This window comes from Barbus barbus (assembly GCF_936440315.1).
Source record: "Barbus barbus genome assembly, chromosome: 39".
NCBI classification, from domain to species: domain Eukaryota; kingdom Metazoa; phylum Chordata; class Actinopteri; order Cypriniformes; family Cyprinidae; genus Barbus; species Barbus barbus.
In genome coordinates, this window is record NC_136717.1 from 27,894,041 (window position 1) to 27,917,341 (window position 23,301).

Here is a 23,301-nt window from a genome sequence, read left to right on the forward strand (position 1 = left end):
TTATTATTATTTTCTTCTTTATTCCGCCGTTATTTTGACGCGCTACTCCTCCCGCAGCTTTTGTCACAGAGCAACGAATGAGGCGTCAAATCGTGCGGATTAATCGGGAATGGTGTGCTATGACTTTTATAAGCGATCGGGGGTACGGTATTTGCCCCAGGGGCAAAAAAGCGGCCCAAAAATCGCATTGACTTAACATTGCGACAAACTTTGACGAATCATAGCTCAGAGCGAGGATTTCGCAGAAACTTGTGATTTGCCACATTTGAAGAGGCTGGGAGGATCTGTAAGAACATACCTCACAATGGGGTAAAAGTTTGACCCCTGGGGCAGAAGAGGCCCCCAAAGTTGCCCCATTGACTTACTATGGAGCAGGACGGCCCATCAAATGCATGCGTTTTACCTACTATGGTAAATTGCATAGGGATTTTGTATTGAACATAGCTCTGGATCACAGTGTCATAGAGACAAGGAGGCGGGCTCATTTTACTCAGACGACCAATCAATCTCTCAGGATCATTGTGAAGCTATAAAGCCACGCCCTAGCAACCATTTAGAGAACCTTAGCAACAAGTTCCATAGACATTCATTGAAAGAGATCAAAGGGATATCTCCGGACTGAATTGTCATAGAAACATGAGGGTGGTCTCATTTGACTCGGGGCAGCAAACAGCCAATCATGAATCACTTCAACACTTCCTAGCCCCTCCCTAGCAACAATTGTCGAACAACTTAGCAACCAAAATCCAAAGAGGGATATCTTCCATTCTGAATGTCACAGAGGCATGGGAGTTGGTTTATATCATTCATAGTGACAAGAAGCCTTTGCAGTTTCATCATTGGCAGCCCATAGCAACCAAACAGAGTACCTTAGCAACCAAAATCCAAAGAGAGATATCTTCCATTCTGAATGTCACAGAGGCATGGGAGTTGGTTTATATCATTCATAGTGACAAGAAGCCTTTGGAGTTTCATGATTGGCAGCTGCCAAGCCACTCCCTAGCAACCAAACAGAGTACCCTAGCAACCGAGTGGCGAGTTTTGCCACGCCAAGCACCCACTCACATTTTCTTCAGGAAATGTACATTCTAGTTATTATTCTTCTTCTTCCGTACAAAGTTTGACGCGCTACTCCTCCCGCAGCTTTTGTCACAGACCCACGAATGAGGCGTCAAATCGTGCGGATTATTCGGGAATGGTGTGCTATGACTTTTATAAGCGATCGGGGTAACGGTGTTTGCCCCAGGGGCAAAAAAGCGGGCAAAAAATCCCATAGACAATGCATTGCGGCCAACTTTGACGCCTCGTAGCTCCGAGCGAGAATTTCGTAGAAACTTGTGAATCACCACATTTGGAGAGGCTATCAAGCTGTGCAAGAAGATACCCCGCAGTGGGGTATAAGTTGTACCCCTGGGGCACAAGAGCCCCCCAAAGTTGCCCCATTGACATACTATGGTGAGGGACGGCCTATGAAACAGCGCGTTTTTCCTACTATGGTAAAATGCATAGGGATTTTGTATTGATCATAGCTCTGGATCACAGTATCATAGAGATAAGGGGGTGGGGTCATTTTACTCAGACGACCAATCAATATCTCAGGATCATTGTGAAGCCATCAAGCCACGCCCTAGCAACCATTTAGAGCACGTTAACAACAAGTTCCATAGACATCCATTGAAAAAGATCAAAGGGATATCTCCGGACTGAATTGTCATAGAAACATGAGGGTGGTCTCATTTGACTCGGGGCAGCAAACAGCCAATCATGAATCACCTCAATACTTCCTAGCCCCTCCCTAGCAACCATTGTCGAGCACCTTAACAACCAAAATCCAAAGAGGGATATCTTCCATTCTGAATGTCACAGAGGCATGGGAGTTGGTTTATATTATTCATAGTGACAAGAAGCCTTTGCAGTTTCATCATTGGCAGCTCCAAGCAACTCCATAGCAACCAAACAGAGGACCTTAGCAACCAAAATCCAAAGAGGGATATCTTCCATTCTGAATGTCACAGAGGCATGGGAGTTGGTTTATATCATTCATAGTGACAAGAAGCCTTTGCAGTTTCATCATGCAACTCCATAGCAACCAAACAGAGTACCCTAGCAACCAAAATCCAAAGAGGGATATCTTCCATTCTGAATGTCACAGAGGCATGGGAGTTGGTTTATATCATTCATAGTGACAAGAAGCCTTTGCAGTTTCATCATGCAACTCCATAGCAACCAAACGGAGTACCTTAGCAACCAAAATCCAAAGAGGGATATCTTCCATTCTGAACGTCACAGAGGCACGGGAGTTGGTTTATATCATTCATAGTGACAAGAAGCCTTTGCAGTTTCATCATGCAACTCCATAGCAACCAAACAGAGTACCCTAGCAACCAAAATCCAAAGAGGGATATCTTCCATTCTGAATGTCACAGAGGCATGGGAGTTGGTTTATATCATTCATAGTGACAAGAAGCCTTTGCAGTTTCATCATGCAACTCCATAGCACCCATCCTGGGTACCCTAGCAACCGCATAGCAACACCCTAGCAACCACCCCAAGTACCCTATTAACCACATAGCAACACCTTAGCAACCACCCTGGGTACCCTAGCAACGGCCCTAGCAACCATCCTGGGTACCCTAGCAACCGCATAGCAACACCCTAGCAACCACCCAAAGTACCCTAGCAACCACATAGCAACACCTTAGCAACCACCTTGGGTACCCTAGCAACGGCCTTAGCAACCATCCTGGATACCCTAGCAACCGCTTAGCAACACCTTAGCAACCACCCCAAGTACCCTAGCAACCGCCCTAGCAACCATCCTAGGTACCCTAGCAACCGCATAGCAACACCCTAGTAACCACTCCTAGTACCCTAGCAACCACATAGCAACACCTTAGCAACCACCCTGGGTACCCTAGCAACCACCCTAGCAACCATCCTAGGTACCCTAGCAACCATCCTGGGTACCCTAGCAACGGCCCTAGCAACCATCCTGGGTACCCTAGCAACCACATAGCAACACCCTAGCAACCACCTAGCAACACCTTAGTAACCATCCTGGGTACCCTAGCAACCGCCCTAGCAACCATCCTAGGTACCCTAGCAACTATCCTGATTACCCTAGCAACCGCATAGCAACACCTTAGCAACCACCCTGGGTACCCTAGCAACGGCCCTAGCAACCATCCTGGGTACCCTAGCAACCACCCTAGCAACCGAGTGGCGAGTTTTGCCACGCCAAGCACCCACTCACATTTTCTTCAGGAAATGTACATTCTAGTTCTTATTCTTATTCTTCTTCCGTACAAACTTCGGCGCGCTACTCCTCCCGCAGCTTTTGTCACAGACCAACGAATGAGGCGTCAAATCGTGCGCCCTATTGAGGACACCTGTGCTATGACTTTTATAAGCGATCGGGGGTGCGGTGTTTGCCCCAGGGGCAAAAAAGCGGGCAAAAAATCCCATAGACAATGCATTGCGGCCAACTTTGACGGCTCGTAGCTCCGAGCGAGAATTTCGTAGAAACTTGTGAATCACCACATTTGGAGAGGCTATCAAGCTGTGCAAGAAGATACCACGCAGTGGGGTATAAGTTTTACCCCTGGGGCACAAGAGCCCCCCAAAGTTGCCCCATTGACATACTATGGTGAGGGACGGCCCATGAAACAGCGCGTTTTTCCTACTATGGTAAATTGCATAGGGATTTTGTATTGAACATAGCTCTGGATGACAGTGTCATAGAGACAAGGGGGCGGGCTCATTTTACTCAGACGACCAATCAATCTCTCAGAATCATTGTGAAGCCATCAAGCCACGCCCTAGCAACCATTTAGAGCACCTTAGCAACAAGTTCCATAGACATTCATTGAAAGAGATCAAAGGGATATCTCCGGATTGAATTGTCATAGAAACATGAGGGTGGTCTCATTTGACTCGGGGAAGCAAACAGCCAATCATGAATCACCTCAACACTTCCTAGCCCCTCCCTAGCAACCATTGTCGACCACCTTAACAACCAAAATCCAAAGAGGGATATCTTCCATTCTGAATGTCGCAGAGGCATGGGAGTTGGTTTATATCATTCATAGTGACAAGAAGCCTTTGCAGTTTCATCATTGGCAGCTCATAGCCCCTCCCTAGCAACCATTGTCGAGCACCTTAGCAACCAAAATCCAAAGAGGGATATCTTCCATTCTGAATGTCACAGAGGCATGGGAGTTGGTTTATATCATTCATAGTGACAAGAAGCCTTTGCAGTTTCATCATTGGCAGCTCCAAGCAACTCCATAGCAACCAAACAGAGGACCTTAGCAACCAAAATCCAAAGAGGGATATCTTCCATTCCGAATGTCACAGAGGCATGGGAGTTGGTTTATATCATTCATAGTGACAAGAAGCCTTTGCAGTTTCATCATGCAACTCCATAGCAACCAAACAGAGAACCCTAGCAACCAAAATCCAAAGAGGGATATCTTCCATTCTGAATGTCACAGAGGCACGGGAGTTGGTTTATATCATTCATAGTGACAAGAAGCCTTTGCAGTTTCATCATGCAACTCCATAGCAACCAAACAGAGTACCCTAGCAACCAAAATCCAAAGAGGGATATCTTCCATTCTGAATGTCACAGAGGCATGGGAGTTGGTTTATATCATTCATAGCACCACCCTGGGTACCATAGCAACGGCCATAGCAACCATCCTGGGTACCCTAGCAACCGCATAGCAACACCCCAGCAACCACCCCAAGTACCCTAGCAACCACATAGCAACACCTTAGCAACCACCCTGGGTACCCTAGCAACCGCCCTAGCAACCATCCTGGGTACCCTAGCAACCGCATAGCAACACCCTAGCAACCATCCAAATTACCCTAGCAACCACATAGCATCACCTTAGCAACCACCCTGGGTACCCTAGCAACCGCCCTAGCAACCATCCTGGGTACCCTAGCAACCGCATAGCAACACCCTAGCAACCACCCCAATTACCCTAGCAACCACATACCGTCACCTTAGCAACCACCCTGGGTACCCTAGCAACCACCCTAGCAACCATCCTGGGTACCCTAGCAACCGCATAGCAACACCCTAGCAACCACCCCAACTACCCTAGCAACCACATAGCAACACCTTAGCAACAACCCTGGGTACCCTAGCAACCGCCCTAGCAACCATCCTAGGTACCCTAGCAACCATCCTGATTACCCTAGCAACCGCATAGAAACACCTTAGCAACCACCCTGGGTACCCTAGCAACGGCCCTAGCAACCATCCTGGGTACCCTAGCAACCGAGTGGCGAGTTTTGCCACGCCAAGCACCCACTCACATTTTCTTCAGGAAATGTACATTCTAGTTATTATTCTTCTTCTTCTTCTTCTTCCGTACAAATTTTGACGCGCTACTCCTCCCGCACCGTTTGTCACAGACCCATGAATGAGGCGTCAAATCGTGCGGATTATTCGGGAATGGTGTGCTATGACTTTTATAAGCGATCGGGGGTACGGTGTTTGCCCCAGGGGCAAAAAAGCGGGCAAAAAATCCCATAGACAATGCATTGCGGCCAACTTTGACGCCCCGTAGCTCCGAGCGAGAATTTCGTAGAAACTTGTGAATCACCACATTTGGAGAGGCTATCAAGCTGTGTAAGAAGATACCCCGCAGTGGGGTATAAGTTGTACCCCTGGGGCACAAGAGCCCCCCAAAGTTGCCCCATTGACTTACTATGGTGAGGGACGGCCCATGAAACAGCGCGTTTTTCCTACTATGGTAAATTGCAAAGGGATTTTGTATTGAACATAGCTCTGGATCACAGTGTCATAGAGACAAGGGGGCGGGCTCATTTTACTCAGACGACCAATCAATATCTCAGGATCATTGTGAAGCCATCAAGCCACGCCCTAGCAACCATTTAGAGCACCTTAGCAACAAGTTCCATAGACATTCATTGAAAGAGATCAAAGGGATATCTCTGGAATGAATTGTCATAGAAACATGAGGGTGGTCTCATTTGACTCGGGGCAGCAAACATCCAATCATGAATCACCTCAACACTTCCTAGCCCCTCCCTAGCAACCATTGTCGAGCACCTTAGCAACCAAAATCCAAAGAGGGATATCTTCCATTCTGAATGTCACAGAGGCATGGGAGTTGGTTTATATCATTCATAGTGACAAGAAGCCTTTGCAGTTTCATCATTGGCAGCTCCAAGCAACTCCATAGCAACCAAACAGAGGACCTTAGCAACCAAAATCCAAAGAGGTATATCTTCCATTCTGAATGTCACAGAGGCATGGGAGTTGGTTTATATCATTCATAGTGACAAGAAGCCTTTGCAGTTTCATCATTGGCAGCTCCTAGCACTTCCATAGCAACCAAACAGAGGACCTTAGCAACCAAAATCCAAAGAGGTATATCTTTCATTCTGAATGTGACAGAGGTATGGGAGTTGGTTTATATCATTCATAGTGACAAGAAGCCTTTGCAGTTTCATCATGCAACTCCATAGCAACCAAACAGAGTACCCTAGCAACCAAAATCCAAAGAGGGATATCTTCCATTCTGAATGTCACAGAGGCACGGGAGTTGGTTTATATCATTCATAGTGACAAGAAGCCTTTGCAGTTTCATCATGCAACTCCATAGCAACCAAACAGAGTACCCTAGCAACCAAAATCCAAAGAGGGATATCTTCCATTCTGAATGTCACAGAGGCATGGGAGTTGGTTTATATCATTCATAGCACCACCCTGGGTACCATAGCAACGGCCCTAGCAACCATCCTGGGTACCCTAGCAACCGCATAGCAACACCCTAGCAACCACCCCAAGTACCCTAGCAACCACATAGCAACACCTTAGCAACCACCCTGGGTACCCTAGCAACCGCCCTAGCAACCATCCTGGGTACCCTAGCAACCGCATAGCAACACCCTAGCAACCATCCAAATTACCCTAGCAACCACATAGCATCACCTTAGCAACCACCCTGGGTACCCTAGCAACCGCCCTAGCAACCATCCTGAGTACCCTAGCAACCGCATAGCAACACCCTAGCAACCACCCAAATTACCCTAGCAACCACATAGCAACACCTTAGCAACCACCCTGGGTACCCTAGCAACCGCCCTAGCAACCATCCTGAGTACCCTAGCAACCGCATAGCAACACCTTAGCAACCACCCTGGGTACCCTAGTAACGGCCCTAACAACCATCCTGGGTACCCTAGCAACCGAGTGGCGAGTTTTGCCACGCCAAGCACCCCCTCACATTTTCTTCAGTTTTCAATAAACTGTGTCAGAGAGAGAGAGAGAGAGAGAGAGAGTGTGTGTCAGAGAGAGAGAGAGAGAGAGAGTGTGTGTGTGAGAGAGAGAGAGAGAGAGTGTGTGTCAGAGAGAGAGAGAGAGAGAGAGTGTGTGTGTGAGAGAGAGAGAGAGAGAGAGAGAGTGTGTGTGTGTGTGTGTGAGAGAGTATGAGTGAGAGAGTGTGTGTGTGTGTGAGTGAGAGAGTGTGTGTGTGTGTCTGTGTGTGTGTGTGAGTGAGTGAGAGAAGTGTGTGTGTGTGAGTGAGAGAGTATGAGTGAGAGAGTGTGTGTGTGTGTGAGTGAGAGAGTGTGTGTGAGTGTGTGTGTGTGTGAGTGAGAGAGTGTGTGTCAGAGTGAATGTGTGTGTGTCCTGCAGTCGCTCAGGACCATAGACTGTAAAAAGATGGACGACGCGTCTCCCCTTCCTTCCTCTATAGAAAAGTGAAGCCAAAGCATCTCAGTATGGCCGCTGTCATCTTGCATCATTTGGAGCCAGAGTGTGAGTGGTAGTGAAGTCCTGCCCCAAACTCCTGCAGACCCAATCACAATCATGACACCTCACCACGCTTTTATAGCATCAAATAACTAGTTAAAAGCAAACTTATTAGAAAAACAAACACTTGAACATAAATCAGCATAAGAACTATCTGAAATTATAAACTGAGTGAAACTATAAAAAAATTATATGTGACCCTGCAGCACAAAACCAGTCTTAAGTCTCTGGGGTATATTTGTAGCAATAGACAACAATACATTGTATGGATCAAAATTATACATTTCTCTTTTATGACAAAAATCATTAGGATATTAAGATCATGTTCTATGAAGATATTTAGTAAATTTCCTACCATAAATATATCAAAACTTCATTTTTGATTAGTAATATGCATTGCTAAGAACTTCATTTGAACAACTTTAAAGGAGATTTTCTCAATATTTAGATTTTTTTGCTCCCTCAGATTCCAGATTTTCAAATAGTTGTATCTCAGCCAAATATTGTCCTATCATAACAAACCATACATCAATGGAAAGATTATTTATTCAGATGATGTATAAATCTCAATTTCAGAAAATTGAAAAAAAGAAATTTTCTTCTTATGACTGGTTTTGTGCTCCAGGGTCACATTTGAAGTGTAATTTGATTTAGTTTGTCTCACGTTCCATTAGATTACATGGAGAGGGCAGGGTTTATCAGCTGGGGGCGATCGAGATGCTTTGGCTTCACTTTTCAGGACTGGAGCGGCACGCTTGGGTCATGTGACGTGACTGCGCCGTCTCACGGTCTGCTGGTCTTCCTCTCAGCTTCATGTACTGGACAGAGTGGGGTGGACGGCCCAAGATTGACCGCTCGGCCATGGACGGTTCTGGACGCATCACCCTAGTGCCGAACGTGGGTCGTGCGAACGGACTGACCATCGACTACGCGGAGCGGCGGCTGTACTGGACGGACCTGGACACCACACTCATCGAGTCCTCCAACATGCTGGGTGTGTATCAGCGACGAGTGTGTGTCAGCAGCAGATATACTGTGTGAAAAATACATTTATAGGCAGAGTTGCACATAAGTCCTGGTTCTCATAAGAGCACCTGGAGATTTGGTTTGGGCCTCTCTGCACATAGTGTGACCCATTAAATATAAGTATAAAAAACTAAAATAGTAATATTGATAATATTATTGCAATTTATTTATTTCGTTTTTTTTAAACAGTATATTAAAAAAAAATGAAGTGGTGTAATACTATTATATTTTAAAATAAAAAGGGAGTATTAAAACTAAAATTATTTTATAGTAAACTCAAAAATAAAATGCTCTTTTAAAAAAAAAAAAATTAAAATGAATTTTCATCATTTTCAAATGTAAAACCAGCAAGCTTTTATTTTGGCGGGTTTCCGGTAAGTAAGTCTAAGCGCTGCTGATTGAAGAGCTTCAGTGAATGGACTTCACAGTTTAGCATTGTTTTTATAAACTGGAGTGTGTTGCCAAGATTTATGCTTTCATTTTGAATAGAAATCTTAGAGTATTACAGTTTATCGATCTAAAATGGTAAAACCTCTGTGCACTTATGTGTTTATAATATAATTGAATTGAATTAAACTGTTCATCGTTAGTTCATGTTAGCTCAGGTCTATTAAATAATACTAACAGATACAACTTTTGATTTTAATAATATATTAGTAAATATTGAAATGATCTGAGATTAATAAATGCTTTGAAGTGTTTTTTTATTGTTAACTAGTGTAATTCATTTCATGTTTATATATATATATATATATATATATATATATATATATATATATATATATATATATATATATATATATATATATATAGATTAGGGTTTTATTTACTTGTTTGTTCTATTAGTTATGAACACAAATAAAATAAAATTATATAATACATTTTTATATATATATATATATATATATATATATATATATATATATATATATATAACTCTAATATATTATTTAATTTATTTGTGTCAGTTGTGATGAGTTTTCCTGAGTACGATGTAAATACATATGCATATCTCTTTATTTATACAGCTATATAAAGAGTAAATAATGCACAAATCTGTACATAAATCATCTGTTCCAGATTCACACACAATTATTTATTGTTAAATCTTTCTTCTTTAAATGTTTTCTTTTCTCTTGTCAGACATGTATGCATGTATGTACCAAGAGCACCTTAAAAAACCACAACAAATTCCGGCGAATAAAGTAAATTTTGTTGTTGTGATGCTCAGGTCTGGAGCGTGAGGTGATCGCTGACGATCTGCCGCATCCGTTTGGACTCACGCAGTACCAGGACTACATCTACTGGACCGACTGGAGCCAGCGCAGCATCGAGCGGGCCAACAAGACCAGCGGGCAGAACCGCACCGTCATACAGGGACACCTGGACTACGTCATGGACATCCTGGTGTTCCACTCGTCCAGACAGGGCGGCTGGAACGCCTGCGCCTCCACCAACGGTCACTGCTCACACCTGTGTCTGGCTGTTCCTGTCAGCAGCTTCGTGTGCGGCTGCCCTGCGCACTACTCCCTCAACGACGACAACAAGACCTGCAGCGGTGAGTGAGCACACACTCTCACTCACACACACACACACACACACACTTATACATACATACACACACACACTCACGCACACTTTCACGCACACTCACTCACTCACTCATACACACACACTCACTCACTCACTCACTCACTCACACACACACACACACACACACTTATACATACATACACACACACACTCACGCACACTTTCACGCACACTCACTCACTCACTCATACACACACACTCACTCACTCACTCACTCACACACACACACACACACTTATACATACACACACACTCACTCACACTCTCACGCTCACTCACTCACTCATACACACACTCACTCACTCACTCACTCACACTCTCACGCACACTCACTCACTCACACACACACGCACACACTTATACACACACTCTCACGTCATAGCGCCCACAGCAACGTGACATGAGCGCACTAAATAGGCTAAAGCTTGCCGCAAAGCCCCAGCAAAAGTTACAATGAATGTGTCTGGGGAAAATGGTAAGGAGATATTTTAATTATTTATTAATAAACTAGTGTTTTCTGAGTCAGTGTCACAAAGATGAAGTTAAAAATCCTGACTCGCCATCTCCTCATTGGACGCGTCTTTAGAAAGAAATGCATCTTTATGGATTATAATGCAAGAGATTTTGTTTTGGATATGAATTATTTAGTTTTGTAGTAATTCAAAGCTTTCTATAGATATATTCATCATGTCTGTAAGGAAAATATTCAACGAAAAGCACTATGTTTTCTTGATATTGTGAGTGCACACATAAAAATAGACCCTTTACAGTTCCGAACGTTGTATTATTCTTACCTTTATGAGCAACAATTACGGAGTATTTAATTTGTTTCCACTGATGTCCTGAAGTGCACATTTATCTAGGTTAAATGTTTAAACTAACATTTTGATATGCTTTAAGTGTTTTATATCTATAGATTTTATTTTATTGTAATTACATCGTATGGCATTCTCATTTGATGCTCATAAGTTTCTTCATATTGCGTTATTATACATAACAGCAAATTGGTAAAAGAATAAAAATTGCACTACGAAAGATCTCCATGATTAGCCTGTTTTTGCACTTCCTGTTTTCCCCCCAAAAAACAGACAAAAACATTCTATTTGGTCCGGACCAAAGGAAGTGAACTATCAGACTTTCCTGGTATGAATACACCCTTAAATTGACCGAGTGTGTCTGCCTCCCGAACAGTGTTAGGTAGTTTTTGAGAGCGCAGCAGACGTGGAGGACTATAATGATAAGAGCTCGCTCAAGTACTGAGGAGCTAAGCCATGCAGGCCTTTATAAGTAATTAACAAGATAATACTATCAGTTAAACGGTTTAAAAGGTGTGTTTTTGTTGTTTTTTAGGTAAGTTTTTTTTCACAAATATTTTTGTTTGCTGCATGGTAAAAGAAAAAATAATGCTATACATACAGTATTTTACTCCCGTGCAGCGTGCATAGGCCTACAGACGTATTTCGCTGAGCAAGCACCTGCTTCACCTTCACTTAGTTAACTGATGTAACAATGGCAAGTGGCAATATTGGATACATGGTTATCATAGAGTGAATCCGTGAGTGAATGTATGTCAATTCTGAATGATTATATTCTATTGCGCTCCCCTCATAATCACTGAAAGCTGTAGATCTTACTGTAGATCATCGCGATCTCACAAAGTTAAAATAATCGAAGCGTTATGCTGCACAATTAATCTCTTATTTACATAATTTCTATGTTTTAATGAGAGAATTTTCGATCGTGTAGAACTCAGCAGAACTTAACAGAACACCGGCATTTTGGGTGAGTGGATTGCATTCATGAAATCAACAGATATGTCTGGGATTGCTCTATTGCTCAGCGCTGCTGCAAACACACAGTGACTAGAAACAAATGACCAGTGGATGAAAAGTCCCGACCACAAATTGATGGGATTTTTGTGATGGTGTTTTTGCCGCTGTCTAGCAGGCAGCGCTCCAGTCTATCCAGCATGTCGACAGAATAATAAAATAGACACGTACACTGAGGTATGCCTACTATGTCTGACATTCTTCAAAGCGCATAGGATTCAGTGTGTTTTACTTTTGTCGACTTAATTTTTTTAATATTTATTTGATACAGTATATATTTAGCGTAAGCCTATTTATTTTATAATTTTTTATTTGTTATTCTGTTTTTCTCTCAGAAGCGTTGCGGGTGTGTGAATCCAGGGTTTGCTGTTGCTCTGTTATGCTGCTGTTTACTATTTATTTGTATTTTTAATGTATGATCACAGATGCTTGTCCATTTTATTTTTAATACCAATTTATTATTCTAATTTTATCAGTTAATGTTCGGATAATGTGCAGCGGTTGTCGATCAGGAAAATTGACTGAAATGAGCATCCCTAACACGCACATGCGCGCACACACACACACACACACACGTCTGTGAGTGTGTCTGGTTCCTGTTAGGTTTGGGATCTAGATTTTCCAAGGATTTTTTGAGTTTGTGGTTCAGAGTCGAGTTTCCTTCAGCGCATGATGGTGTTGCACCTCGTCACGTTGCTCCGGGTGTGTTTGGCACAGATGCTTGTGCGTTCTCGTACTGCTTCGCTTAGTTTGGCGGGGCTCAGACTTGATTTCTCGCAGAAAGAGCCGTCAGGGTCCGTCCTGGAGACGCAGAGCCGTTGTTTGAGAATCGCAGGCAGGGAATTTTCTTTTGTGGTCGACGAGCTGCAGCCAAGTTGGCAGATCATGGAAACCCGAAGGCCGTATGAGCCCTGAGTGTCTGGCTCTGTGTTTGACAGCAAAAACAGGCTTTATAATCGCTTCAGGCCGTGTGTGTGTGACGGTGACCGTAAACTCCCTCACGCTGAAGCAGTAGTGGTCATGTGATCAAGGGGCAGGTTCACATCACACATGCCACAATAATGCACTCGTTTAATCATGACGCAAGAAATACTGTTTCCAAACCTCCACGCTGTTTCAAGTGTGAATCTCAGCAGCTGTTTACTATTCACTTATACCACACGTTAAAACAAATAAAATAAGAATAATAATTTTATTTCAAGTCACAAAAATTAACATTAACTGTATTGAAATAAAACCAAAAATATAAGTATTTTATTTTAGCTACTTGCCAAAGAAACATTTTTTTTAGTTTCGCTTGGTATTAAAATAACTAACTAAAACGAATTAATAATAATTAATTACTTAAACTTTTATCCGTTCAATTTTCACCATACGGAAGTTCCTCTGGCATAAAATGTTTTGTTGCCAACTAGACACCACTTGCATACAAAAACACAGATATGAAATCATGCATTTTTATTATTATATTAAAAAAACAACAAACAAAAAAAAATACCTATACTCTCTAATTAAAAAATTAAAACTACAGACGTGTTAAAAAAATGTTTAGTCGACATTAATAATCTTAATTAATAATTGAAATCATTAATAATCGAAACAAATAATCTTGTCGGGAAACAAATAATCTTGTCGTTTGATCTCATGTGACCCCATGTAAGAGCCTGCAGTAATGCGGTTTGACCAGCGTGTGGCGCTGTAGCACAAAACCTGAAGCTTCTGAGCGGTGTTTGGATGAATATGTAAATATATGCTACACGCTTTCCTCTCAATAACGAAATAAACAACACAAACTGACAGCGGTGAGGAAGCAGCAGTTCAGAAAGCATCTGATTACTCTCCCATTAGCTCTGCAGTTCAGTCCTCCAGTAAAATCCAGTCACCTCACGTTTATTTCTATAGTACTTTATGCAGCAGATAGCCTTAAATCAAGCAGCTTTAGTCAGTGTGGCTTTCAGCTAGAATTACAACTTGATTTTCTGTTATAGAAATAAACAATATTTCATTAAAGTGATCGTTTAGTTTGCAGAGACCAAAGCTTGTTCTAGCTCAGGACTGTTTTGTTTATCATAACCCTACAAGTTATTTTAAAGTAGATTATGTTGTGAATAAAATAGTTTATCCAAAAATAAAGCGTCTTATCACTTTCCTTTATTTTGTTTCTTATCCATATGACTTACAAAAGATGTTCGGCAGAATGATGTCACTCAGTTACTTAGTTCATACAGATAATTAAATGATGAATAAGAGAGTTTCTCAGCCAAATATATTTATTTGTATATTATAATTGCAATTACATAATGATTTTCAAAAGCTGAAGTGAATACCTTTATTTGTTAGAATATGTATAACTCAATATTTTAACTAATTGCAAAAGCTGAATAATCAAAGTCTACTGATTAATCATTGAAATAATCGATGATTAATCGATCAATCATTCTAATAATCATTAATTGATTATCAAAATAATCGTTTGTTGCAGCCCTAATTAAAACAGAACATAATTGGTAAAATTTTCAGTTAAATTTAAAGTAAAAACAAAATATGAAATCTATTTAAAAATATTAACAAAATCTGTAATGGTATAATAATGATACCAAAGTAAGACTGACGATGACCGCACACTGTGAGCGTATAATATCACAATGTTTTGTTTATTTTTGGGTTCTGATGAAGTGAACCAGCATCCATCTCAACATCAGCTATCATAAATAAGATTAATCTCGCACAGCACTATGGACTGGAAGCAGACGGTCACTGTTTGATGATGAAAGGTTAAATGTGTGTCTGTGTGTCTGTCAGCGCCCACATCCTTCCTGCTGTTCAGTCAGAAGACGGCCATCAACCGCATGGTCATAGACGAGCTGCAGAGCCCCGACATCATCCTGCCCATCCACAGCCTGAGAAACGTGCGCGCCATCGACTACGACCCACTCGACCGCCACCTGTACTGGATCGACTCCAAGCAGAACGCCATCCGCCGCGCGCACGAGGACGGGAACCAGGTAAGCCTGCATTCCTGCAGCTCTCCCGGCCAGATCTCTTGCATCGCGGGATTAAATTTCCCAATAAATCACGGTAGCGGTTGGTAACCAGGGTTGGGTATCATTTGAAATTTATCGATTGCGATTCTGTTTATCGATTCTGATTCTTAATGAATCCTAGTTTCGATTCCAATAAAGTAAACAAAAAAACATTTAGATGTTGAATATTTTTATTCGGTCTTTTTAGAAGCATTCTGTTGCAGCTGAATAACATTTTAAAAATCTGCAGACTACAAGAGGAATGTTTGCCTGTGGTTTTAATACAAACCCGTTTCCAAAAAAGTTGGGACACTGTACAATTTACGAATAAAAAAGGAATGCACTAATTTACAAATCTCATAAACTTATATTTTATTCACAATAGAATATAGATAAAATATCAAATGTTGAAAGTGAGACATTTTGAAATGTCATGCCAAATATTGGCTCATTTTGGATTTCATGAGAGCTACAGATTCCAAAAAAGTTGGGACAGGTAGCAATAAGAGGCCGGAAAAAGAGCCTCTCAGAGTGGCAGTGTCTCTCAGAAGTCAAGATGGCAAGAGGATCACCAAGTCCCCCAATGCTGCGGCGAAAAATAGTGGAGCAATATCAGAAAGGAGTTTCTCAGAGAAAAATTGCAAAGAGTTTGAAGTTATCATCATCTACAGTGCATAATATCATCCAAAGATACAGAGAATCTGGAACAAGATTCTCTGGAAGTCGTGGCCTAATGGTTAGAGAGTCGGACTCGTAATCCAAAGGTTGTGGGTTCGAGTCCCCGGCCGGCAGGGATTGTAGGTGGGGGGAGTGAATGTCCAGTGCTCTCTCCACCCTCAATACCACGACTGAGGTGCCCTTGAGCAAGACACCGAACCCCCAACTGCTCCCCGGGCGCCGCAGCATAAATGCTGCCCACTGCTCCGGGTGTGTGTTCACGGTGTGTGTGTGTGTGTGTGCATTTGTTCACTACTCACTGCTGTGTGTGTGCACTTGGATGGGTTAAACGCAGAGCACCGATTTCGAGTATGGGTCACCATACTTGACAATACGTCACGACTTTACTTTACTTTACAATCTCTGTGCGTAAGGGTCAAGGCCGGAAAACCATACTGGATGCCCGTGATCTTCGGGTCCTTAGACGGCACTGCATCACATACAGGAATGCTACTGTAATGGAAATCACAACATGGGCTCAGGAATACTTCCAGAAAACATTGTCGGTGAACACAATCCACCGTGCCATTCGCCGTTGCCGGCTAAAACTCTATAGGTCAAAAAAGAAGCCATATCTAAACATGATCCAGAAGCGCAGGCGTTTTCTCTGGGCCAAGGCTTATTTAAAATGGACTGTGGCAAAGTGGAAAACTGTTCTGTGGTCAGACGAATCAAAATTTGAAGTTCTTTTTGGAAAATTGGGACGCCATGTCATCCGGACTAAAGAGGACAAGGACAACCCAAGTTGTTATCAGCGGTCAGTTCAGAAGCCTGCATCTCTGATGGTATGGGGTTGCATGAGTGCGTGTGGCATGGGCAGCTTACACATCTGGAAAGGCACCATCAATGCTGAAAGGTATATCCAAGTTCTAGAACAACATATGCTCCCATCCAGACGTTGTCTCTTTCAGGGAAGACCTTGCATTTTCCAACATGACAATGCCAGACCACATACTGCATCAATTACAACATCATGGCTGCGTAGAAGGAGGATCCGGGTACTGAAATGGCCAGCCTGCAGTCCAGATCTTTCACCCATAGAAAACATTTGGCGCATCATAAAGAGGAAGATGCGACAAAGAAGACCTAAGACAGTTGAGCAACTAGAAGCCTGTATTAGACAAGAATGGGACAACATTCCTATTCCTAAACTTGAGCAGCTTGTCTCCTCAGTCCCCAGACGTTTGCAGACTGTTATAAAAAGAAGAGGGGATGCCACACAGTGGTAAACATGGCCTTGTCCCAACTCTTTTGAGATGTGTTGATGCCATGAAATTTAAAATAAACTTATTTTTCCCTTAAAATGATACATTTTCTCAGTTTAAACATTTGATATGTCATCTATGTTGTATTCTGAATAAAATATTGAAATTTGAAACTTCCACATCATTGCATTCTGTTTTTATTCACAAATTGTACAGTGTCCCAACTTTTTTGGAATCGGGTTTGTAAAAAAATACCACATTAAAAGCAACTACACTAATATATATTTCACACGTTAAATTGTTAGAGAAGTACACTGCAAAAAATGATTTTCTTAAAAAAAAAAAAATTCTGCCAACGGGGCAAGAAAAATAATCTTGTTTAGCCTTTGAGTTAAGATTGTTTTATCCCATTGGCAGATAGTTTTGCTTTTTTTAATAAAAAAACCAACAAAATAGATTTTTTCAGAAAACAAAACATAATATCTTCAGTCATTTGCGATATGTAAGTTACTTGCAACTTGTTCATTTAAGTTACTTGTCAAGACGAATAAAATAACATTTTTGTGCAGACTACATTTCTACATTACAGATCTAAATTTAGCGGGATCGAGCGAGAAGGAAATAATTCTAAGCAGACAGCGGGTGAACAGAGTGAATATACAGAATATATAGGACTAAAGAACCTCTCTCCTGCGAGACTCGTCTGAGCGCTGTCCGGTTCCTCCTCAGAGCGTGACAGTGGTGTCCGGCGCCGTGGGCGGCCCAAACCTCGGCCTGCAGCCCTATGACCTCAGCATCGACGTCTACAGCCGCTTCATCTACTGGACCAGCGAAGTGACCAACGTCATCAACGTGACGCGCACGGACGGCTCGCGGGTCGGCGTGGTGCTGCGTGGGGAACACGACAAACCCCGTGCCATCGTGGTCAATCCGGAGAGAGGGTGAGGTTGAAGACCTGTGTTTCCGTGCACTGATCACTTTTGAGCTCCTTAGCTGTTTATCAGTTTGCGTCTGTAGATTTCAATTCCAGTCCATGTCTTTTAAAGAGTTTTATCTCTTACATTCACCAATGTTACAGTTTTACACACACAGATTTAATTGATTTCTTTCATGAATTGCAGTGACTGCTCTAAAATATGAGAGAGCAATGTTTCAGGAGTTTAGGACACATGCTTATTCCATAACTGATTTATTTCCTATTAACTTTTTTTCCCCAGGTATAGTTCGATGCCAGTGTTTTCTGTCATAATTCAATTCAAGTTTATTTGTATAGTGCTTTTTACAATACAAATCGTTGCAAAGCAGCTTTACAGGAAATACATTTTCTACATTATATTTATATGTTGTAGAAACTTAATATATTTAATTTATGGCAAAATTTAGTAATTCTGTATGTAGTCATAACTATGCAACGATTTGATTTCAAAAACAGTGTCATAGCTGTTAAACTATTACTTATGATTATAAATCTGTTTAACTTCAGAATGATCTTAAAGTACAAAAAGGTGCTAAAGTCTGATTTTGTGGTGGCTGTGCTTTAAAATTCAATGATTATAATCTTAATTTAAGGGATAAAGGATTTCGTAAGTGATAGTAATCAGTGTTGAGTACTGTAAGGTTAATCCTGCCTGCTTTATATCTTTCAAAATGTTTAACAGTTGAAAACATTAGAAATTTAGAAAAGTAATCAAATGTAGTCATTACTTTAATACATTAACTGAAATAGTTGCACTATTTACTACATTTTAAATAGGGTAACTTGTAATCTGTAACCTATTACATTTACATTTATGCATTTAGCAGACGCTTTTATCCAAAGCCACTTACATTGCATTCAAGTTACAGTTTCTACATTTTATCAGCTCTTGCTTTCCCTGGGAATCGAACCCATGACCTTGGCGTTGCTAGCGCCATGCTCTACTATTTGAGCTACTTTATCATTCACACTGATTTACACGACATTTTATGCCTAAAAATATGGTGAAAATGTGTTTGTTGTCTGTCTGTTGACAGTATTTTCTGATTCGTGGAGTGATAAAGAGAAATCCAAACTCTCCTCTGGAAAAACCTTTAACTCTAATATGAAAACATAATCAAACCATTTATAACGGGCTTTGTCCAGCATTGAGAAATGTATGCAAATTGGTGCATATTTACTTAAGATAATGCCTCAGATAATGTGCATATTTAAACACACCTGTAACACAGAAGCGTTGTGGCGTTTCTCCGCAGGTACATGTACTTCACGAATCTGCAGGAGCGCTCTCCGAAGATCGAGCGCGCCGCTCTGGACGGGACGGAGCGCGAGGTTCTGTTCTTCAGTAATCTGGGCAAGCCGGTCGCTCTGGCCGTCGACAACGAGCTGGGAAAACTCTTCTGGGTCGACATGGACCTGAGGCGCATCGAGAGCAGCGACCTGTCTGGTGAGGTCCTGGGGTTAAAGGTCACGCACTGACCAGCGTTTGCTGCTGATCATGTGATCAACAGTCCTCTGTCAACATGATTAATCGTTTTCAATATTTAAAAATAAAAAGCCAATGTATGAAAATAAGATTTCAATTTAGTTTTAAACTCAGACAGAATTTGAAGTTTCCACAGATAAAGGAATGTTATAGCCTCGGTGCAGCTATTGCTAATACACGATCTCCTCTTGCCTTTAGCCGTGATCGGAGACACAGAGTACATCTCAGACATCTTGTCTTATTTTCTTTCAGTAAGTCAGACAGATAGGAGGGTGCCAGATCATTTAAGGAATATTTTAGTTTTATAACACACGGGTTACCAGTTTAAAGTCTTTAAGGTCGGAGTAATATTCTCTTGTTTGAGAGCCCCAGTTAAAAACCTGTCTGCATCATTTTGAACCATCTGGAGTCGTGATATAGTCAAGTCACCTTTATTTATATAACGCTTTTAACAATACTGATTGTGTCAAAGTAGCTCAACAGTATTAAATAGGAAAATAGTGTGTCAGTAATGCAAAAGGCCAACAGTAAACACTCAATTTTCAGTTAAAAGCAGTTCATCATTGAATTCAGTGAAGTCCTCATCCAGCTCAGCTCAGTTCTAATAGTAGAAGACTGGGGTAAACAATCTTATAAAGAGTCACAGTAGTCCAAACGCAATTAAACTAGGGCTTGCTTGGCTCTCTCAACATCTGTAAACGAAAACCAAGACTTGACTTCACTACTGTGTTAATATGTTGATCAGACTTTAGCATCTAAGAGGACTGCCATATTTTTCAGTTGGTTTAATGGAGTTCAGATATCTCCAGATTAGGGTTTACATTAGACTTATTCACCCAAATACAATAACTTCTGTTTTACTAGAATATAAACATAGAAAATTTAAAGACATCCAAGATCTAATGTCCTCTAGACATGCGAACAGATTTCCTAACCCTGTCTCTTTCTGTCCTCCAGGAGCCAATCGGATCGTGATCGAGGACTCTAACATCCTGCAGCCGGTGGGTCTGACGGTGTTTGGGAACTTCCTGTACTGGATCGACCGGCAGCAGCAGATGATCGAGCGCATCAATAAGGTCACGCGTGAGGGACGCACCAAGATCCAGGCGCGCATCGCCTCTCTGAGCGACATCCACGCCGTCCACGAGCTCCACATGGACGAGTACAGTAAGCGTCTCTCGCCGAGCATCATGGGTAGATCACAAATCTCACGGTTCGGATCATAGTACGGTTTTTGAGCCACGGATCGGATTGTTTTTCGGATCAGCAAGAAAATAAAAAAATTTCAATGTACCTTTGCTTTCTATCAGTACTACTTTGATACCACAGCAAAAGCTCTTTAGCCTAAGAGAGGTCAAACATTATTAAAGAGACAAGTGCACAGCCAGTATACAAATACACAAACTACAAGCATAGATCAATACAACACAACAATGTTACAAATAAAAGAAGGTCCGTAGTATTCAGGTTCATTTAGTCATTTAGCAGAAGCGTCTTACTAATGAGAACAATAGAAGCAATCGGAGCAACGAGAGAGCAACAGTATTCAAGTGCTGTGACGAATCTCAGTTAGTGTACACTATACACATTGCAAGGTTTTGTTTTTGTAAATTAGACCAAAACGCATGGAATAGGTACAGAAATGTAATTATGTGTAAAATAACACTGCATAGTGCTCACTGTATAAATAGATTCATGTTTGTTAAAAACATGTCTTGTTGTTTGAGCATTAATGACAGCAGCAGGTATTTATAGGCTGCTGCCCCTTTAAGAGCGGATGCATGGAACCATATATAATGATACACATCTGATTTCTATCTCAGATGTTCTCAAGAAAGAATCGCCATGCATTCGGAAAATCTCAGAATCGATGCGGAATCATTTCTCAATGTATTTTTGCAGCCCTAGTAGAGCGTGTGTGTGTGTGTGTGTGTGTGTGTGCGCAGATAAACACCCCTGCACGTCTGATAACGGCGGCTGCTCACACATCTGCATCGTGAAAGGAGACGGAACCACGCGCTGCTCGTGTCCCGTTCACCTGGTGCTGCTGCAGGACGAGCTCTCCTGCGGAGGTACGCATGGAGAAACACACACTTTAGTCATCCTAGATGCACTCCAGTCTCTCCTACAGGACTAAATCTGACTAGACCTGTCAATGCACACAGTTTCAAAACTGTTGTACAGAACATCATGATGTTAATGTTTAGAATTATCTTTAGGGCACCTAAAGATTGTTTAGCCTTTTTATAATTAATAATTTTATCATTTAAGATTATAAAATTATTAATTATATTTTTGCTTGTTTTAATCTAAAACAAATAAATTTGATAATTTTTTCAGAAAACCACATATCTTAAAGTCAAGTAAATGCATCTTGATTCAAGAATGTTTAGATATTTATACTAGAAAACAAGACAAAAATACTAAGTAAGAAAATAATTTTTTACAGTGTAATGTTTTCATTCTCAAATGTGTCTCTGGAGCACAAAAGCAGTCATCAGTAGCACAGGTTCCATGAAGATATTTAGTAAATTTCCTACTGTAAATATATCAAAACTTAATTTTTGATTAGTAATATGCATTGCTAAGAACTTCATTTGAACAACTTTAAAGGAGATTTTCTCAATATTTAGATTTTTTTGCTCCCTCAGATTCCAGATTTTCTAATAGTTGTATCTCAGACAAATATTGTCCTATCATAACAAACCATACATCAATGGAAAGATTATTTATTCAGCTTTCAGATGATGTAGAAATCTCAATTTTAAATTGGTTTTGTGCTGCAGGGTCACATATGTCCGTCACTAACCGCTGGTTGTCGTCCTCAGAGCCGCCCACGTGTTCTCCGGAGCAGTTCTCGTGTGCGTCCGGCGAGGTGGACTGTATCCCGCAGGCCTGGCGCTGCGACGGTTTCGCCGAGTGTGACGACAGCAGCGATGAGCGCGACTGTCCCGTCTGCTCCGACGAGGAGTTCCAGTGCGACAGCAAGCAGTGCGTGGACCTTTCTCTGCGCTGCAACGGAGAAATCAACTGCCAGGACCGATCGGATGAGAACAAATGTGAAGGTAACGATCACCAGCCGATCCTCTCAGTCTGTGAGCCACTTCCTGTCTGACTCACCCACACTTCCTGTCTGTCTCTGCAGTTCACTGTCCCATAGATCAGTTCACCTGCGCCAACGGCCAGTGCATCGGACGGCACAAGAAATGTGACCACAACATGGACTGCACGGACAACTCTGATGAGATCGGCTGCTGTACGTGTCTTCATTCACAGATTAAGGCCTTTAAAGGTCTTAAATCAGAGCAGAAAGTCTTATATTCAGTCATGTCACTGCAAAAGATGAATTTCCTTAGTATTTTGTCTTGATTTCCAATATAAATATCCTTAAAACAAGATACATATACTTGAGATAAAAAGTGGTCTTGTTTTTTTTGATAAGTTAATGAACATTAAATGAATTTCTGATTAAAATGAGAACAAAAATCTGCCAAAGAGGAATGAAAACTTGTTATCCTTTTGGCAGAAATTTGTTCTTGTTTTAAGTATAAACTCACTTAATTTTGTACAGTTTCTCAGAAAACGTCTGATGTTATTTTGCATCTCCAGTAAATGCATCTTGATTTAAGAATCTTTAGCCGTTTGCTCTGG

The 23,301-nt window shown here is 41.5% G+C and overlaps 1 protein-coding gene across 1 annotated transcript in view; it reads left to right on the forward strand.

Moving 5' to 3' along the window:
- The window catches only part of LOC306858569 (low-density lipoprotein receptor-related protein 6-like), a 73,512-nt gene that overhangs the window by 38,669 nt on the left and 11,542 nt on the right, over positions 1-23,301 (forward strand). Inside the window, exons 12-20 of the mRNA XM_079399156.1 lie at positions 8,605-8,789; positions 10,053-10,379; positions 15,046-15,248; positions 17,918-18,129; positions 19,421-19,611; positions 20,608-20,817; positions 21,597-21,722; positions 22,479-22,715; positions 22,796-22,906. Coding sequence (XP_079255282.1) covers positions 8,605-8,789; positions 10,053-10,379; positions 15,046-15,248; positions 17,918-18,129; positions 19,421-19,611; positions 20,608-20,817; positions 21,597-21,722; positions 22,479-22,715; positions 22,796-22,906 — 1,802 coding nt within the window. The remainder of the gene's footprint in view (positions 1-8,604; positions 8,790-10,052; positions 10,380-15,045; positions 15,249-17,917; positions 18,130-19,420; positions 19,612-20,607; positions 20,818-21,596; positions 21,723-22,478; positions 22,716-22,795; positions 22,907-23,301) is intronic.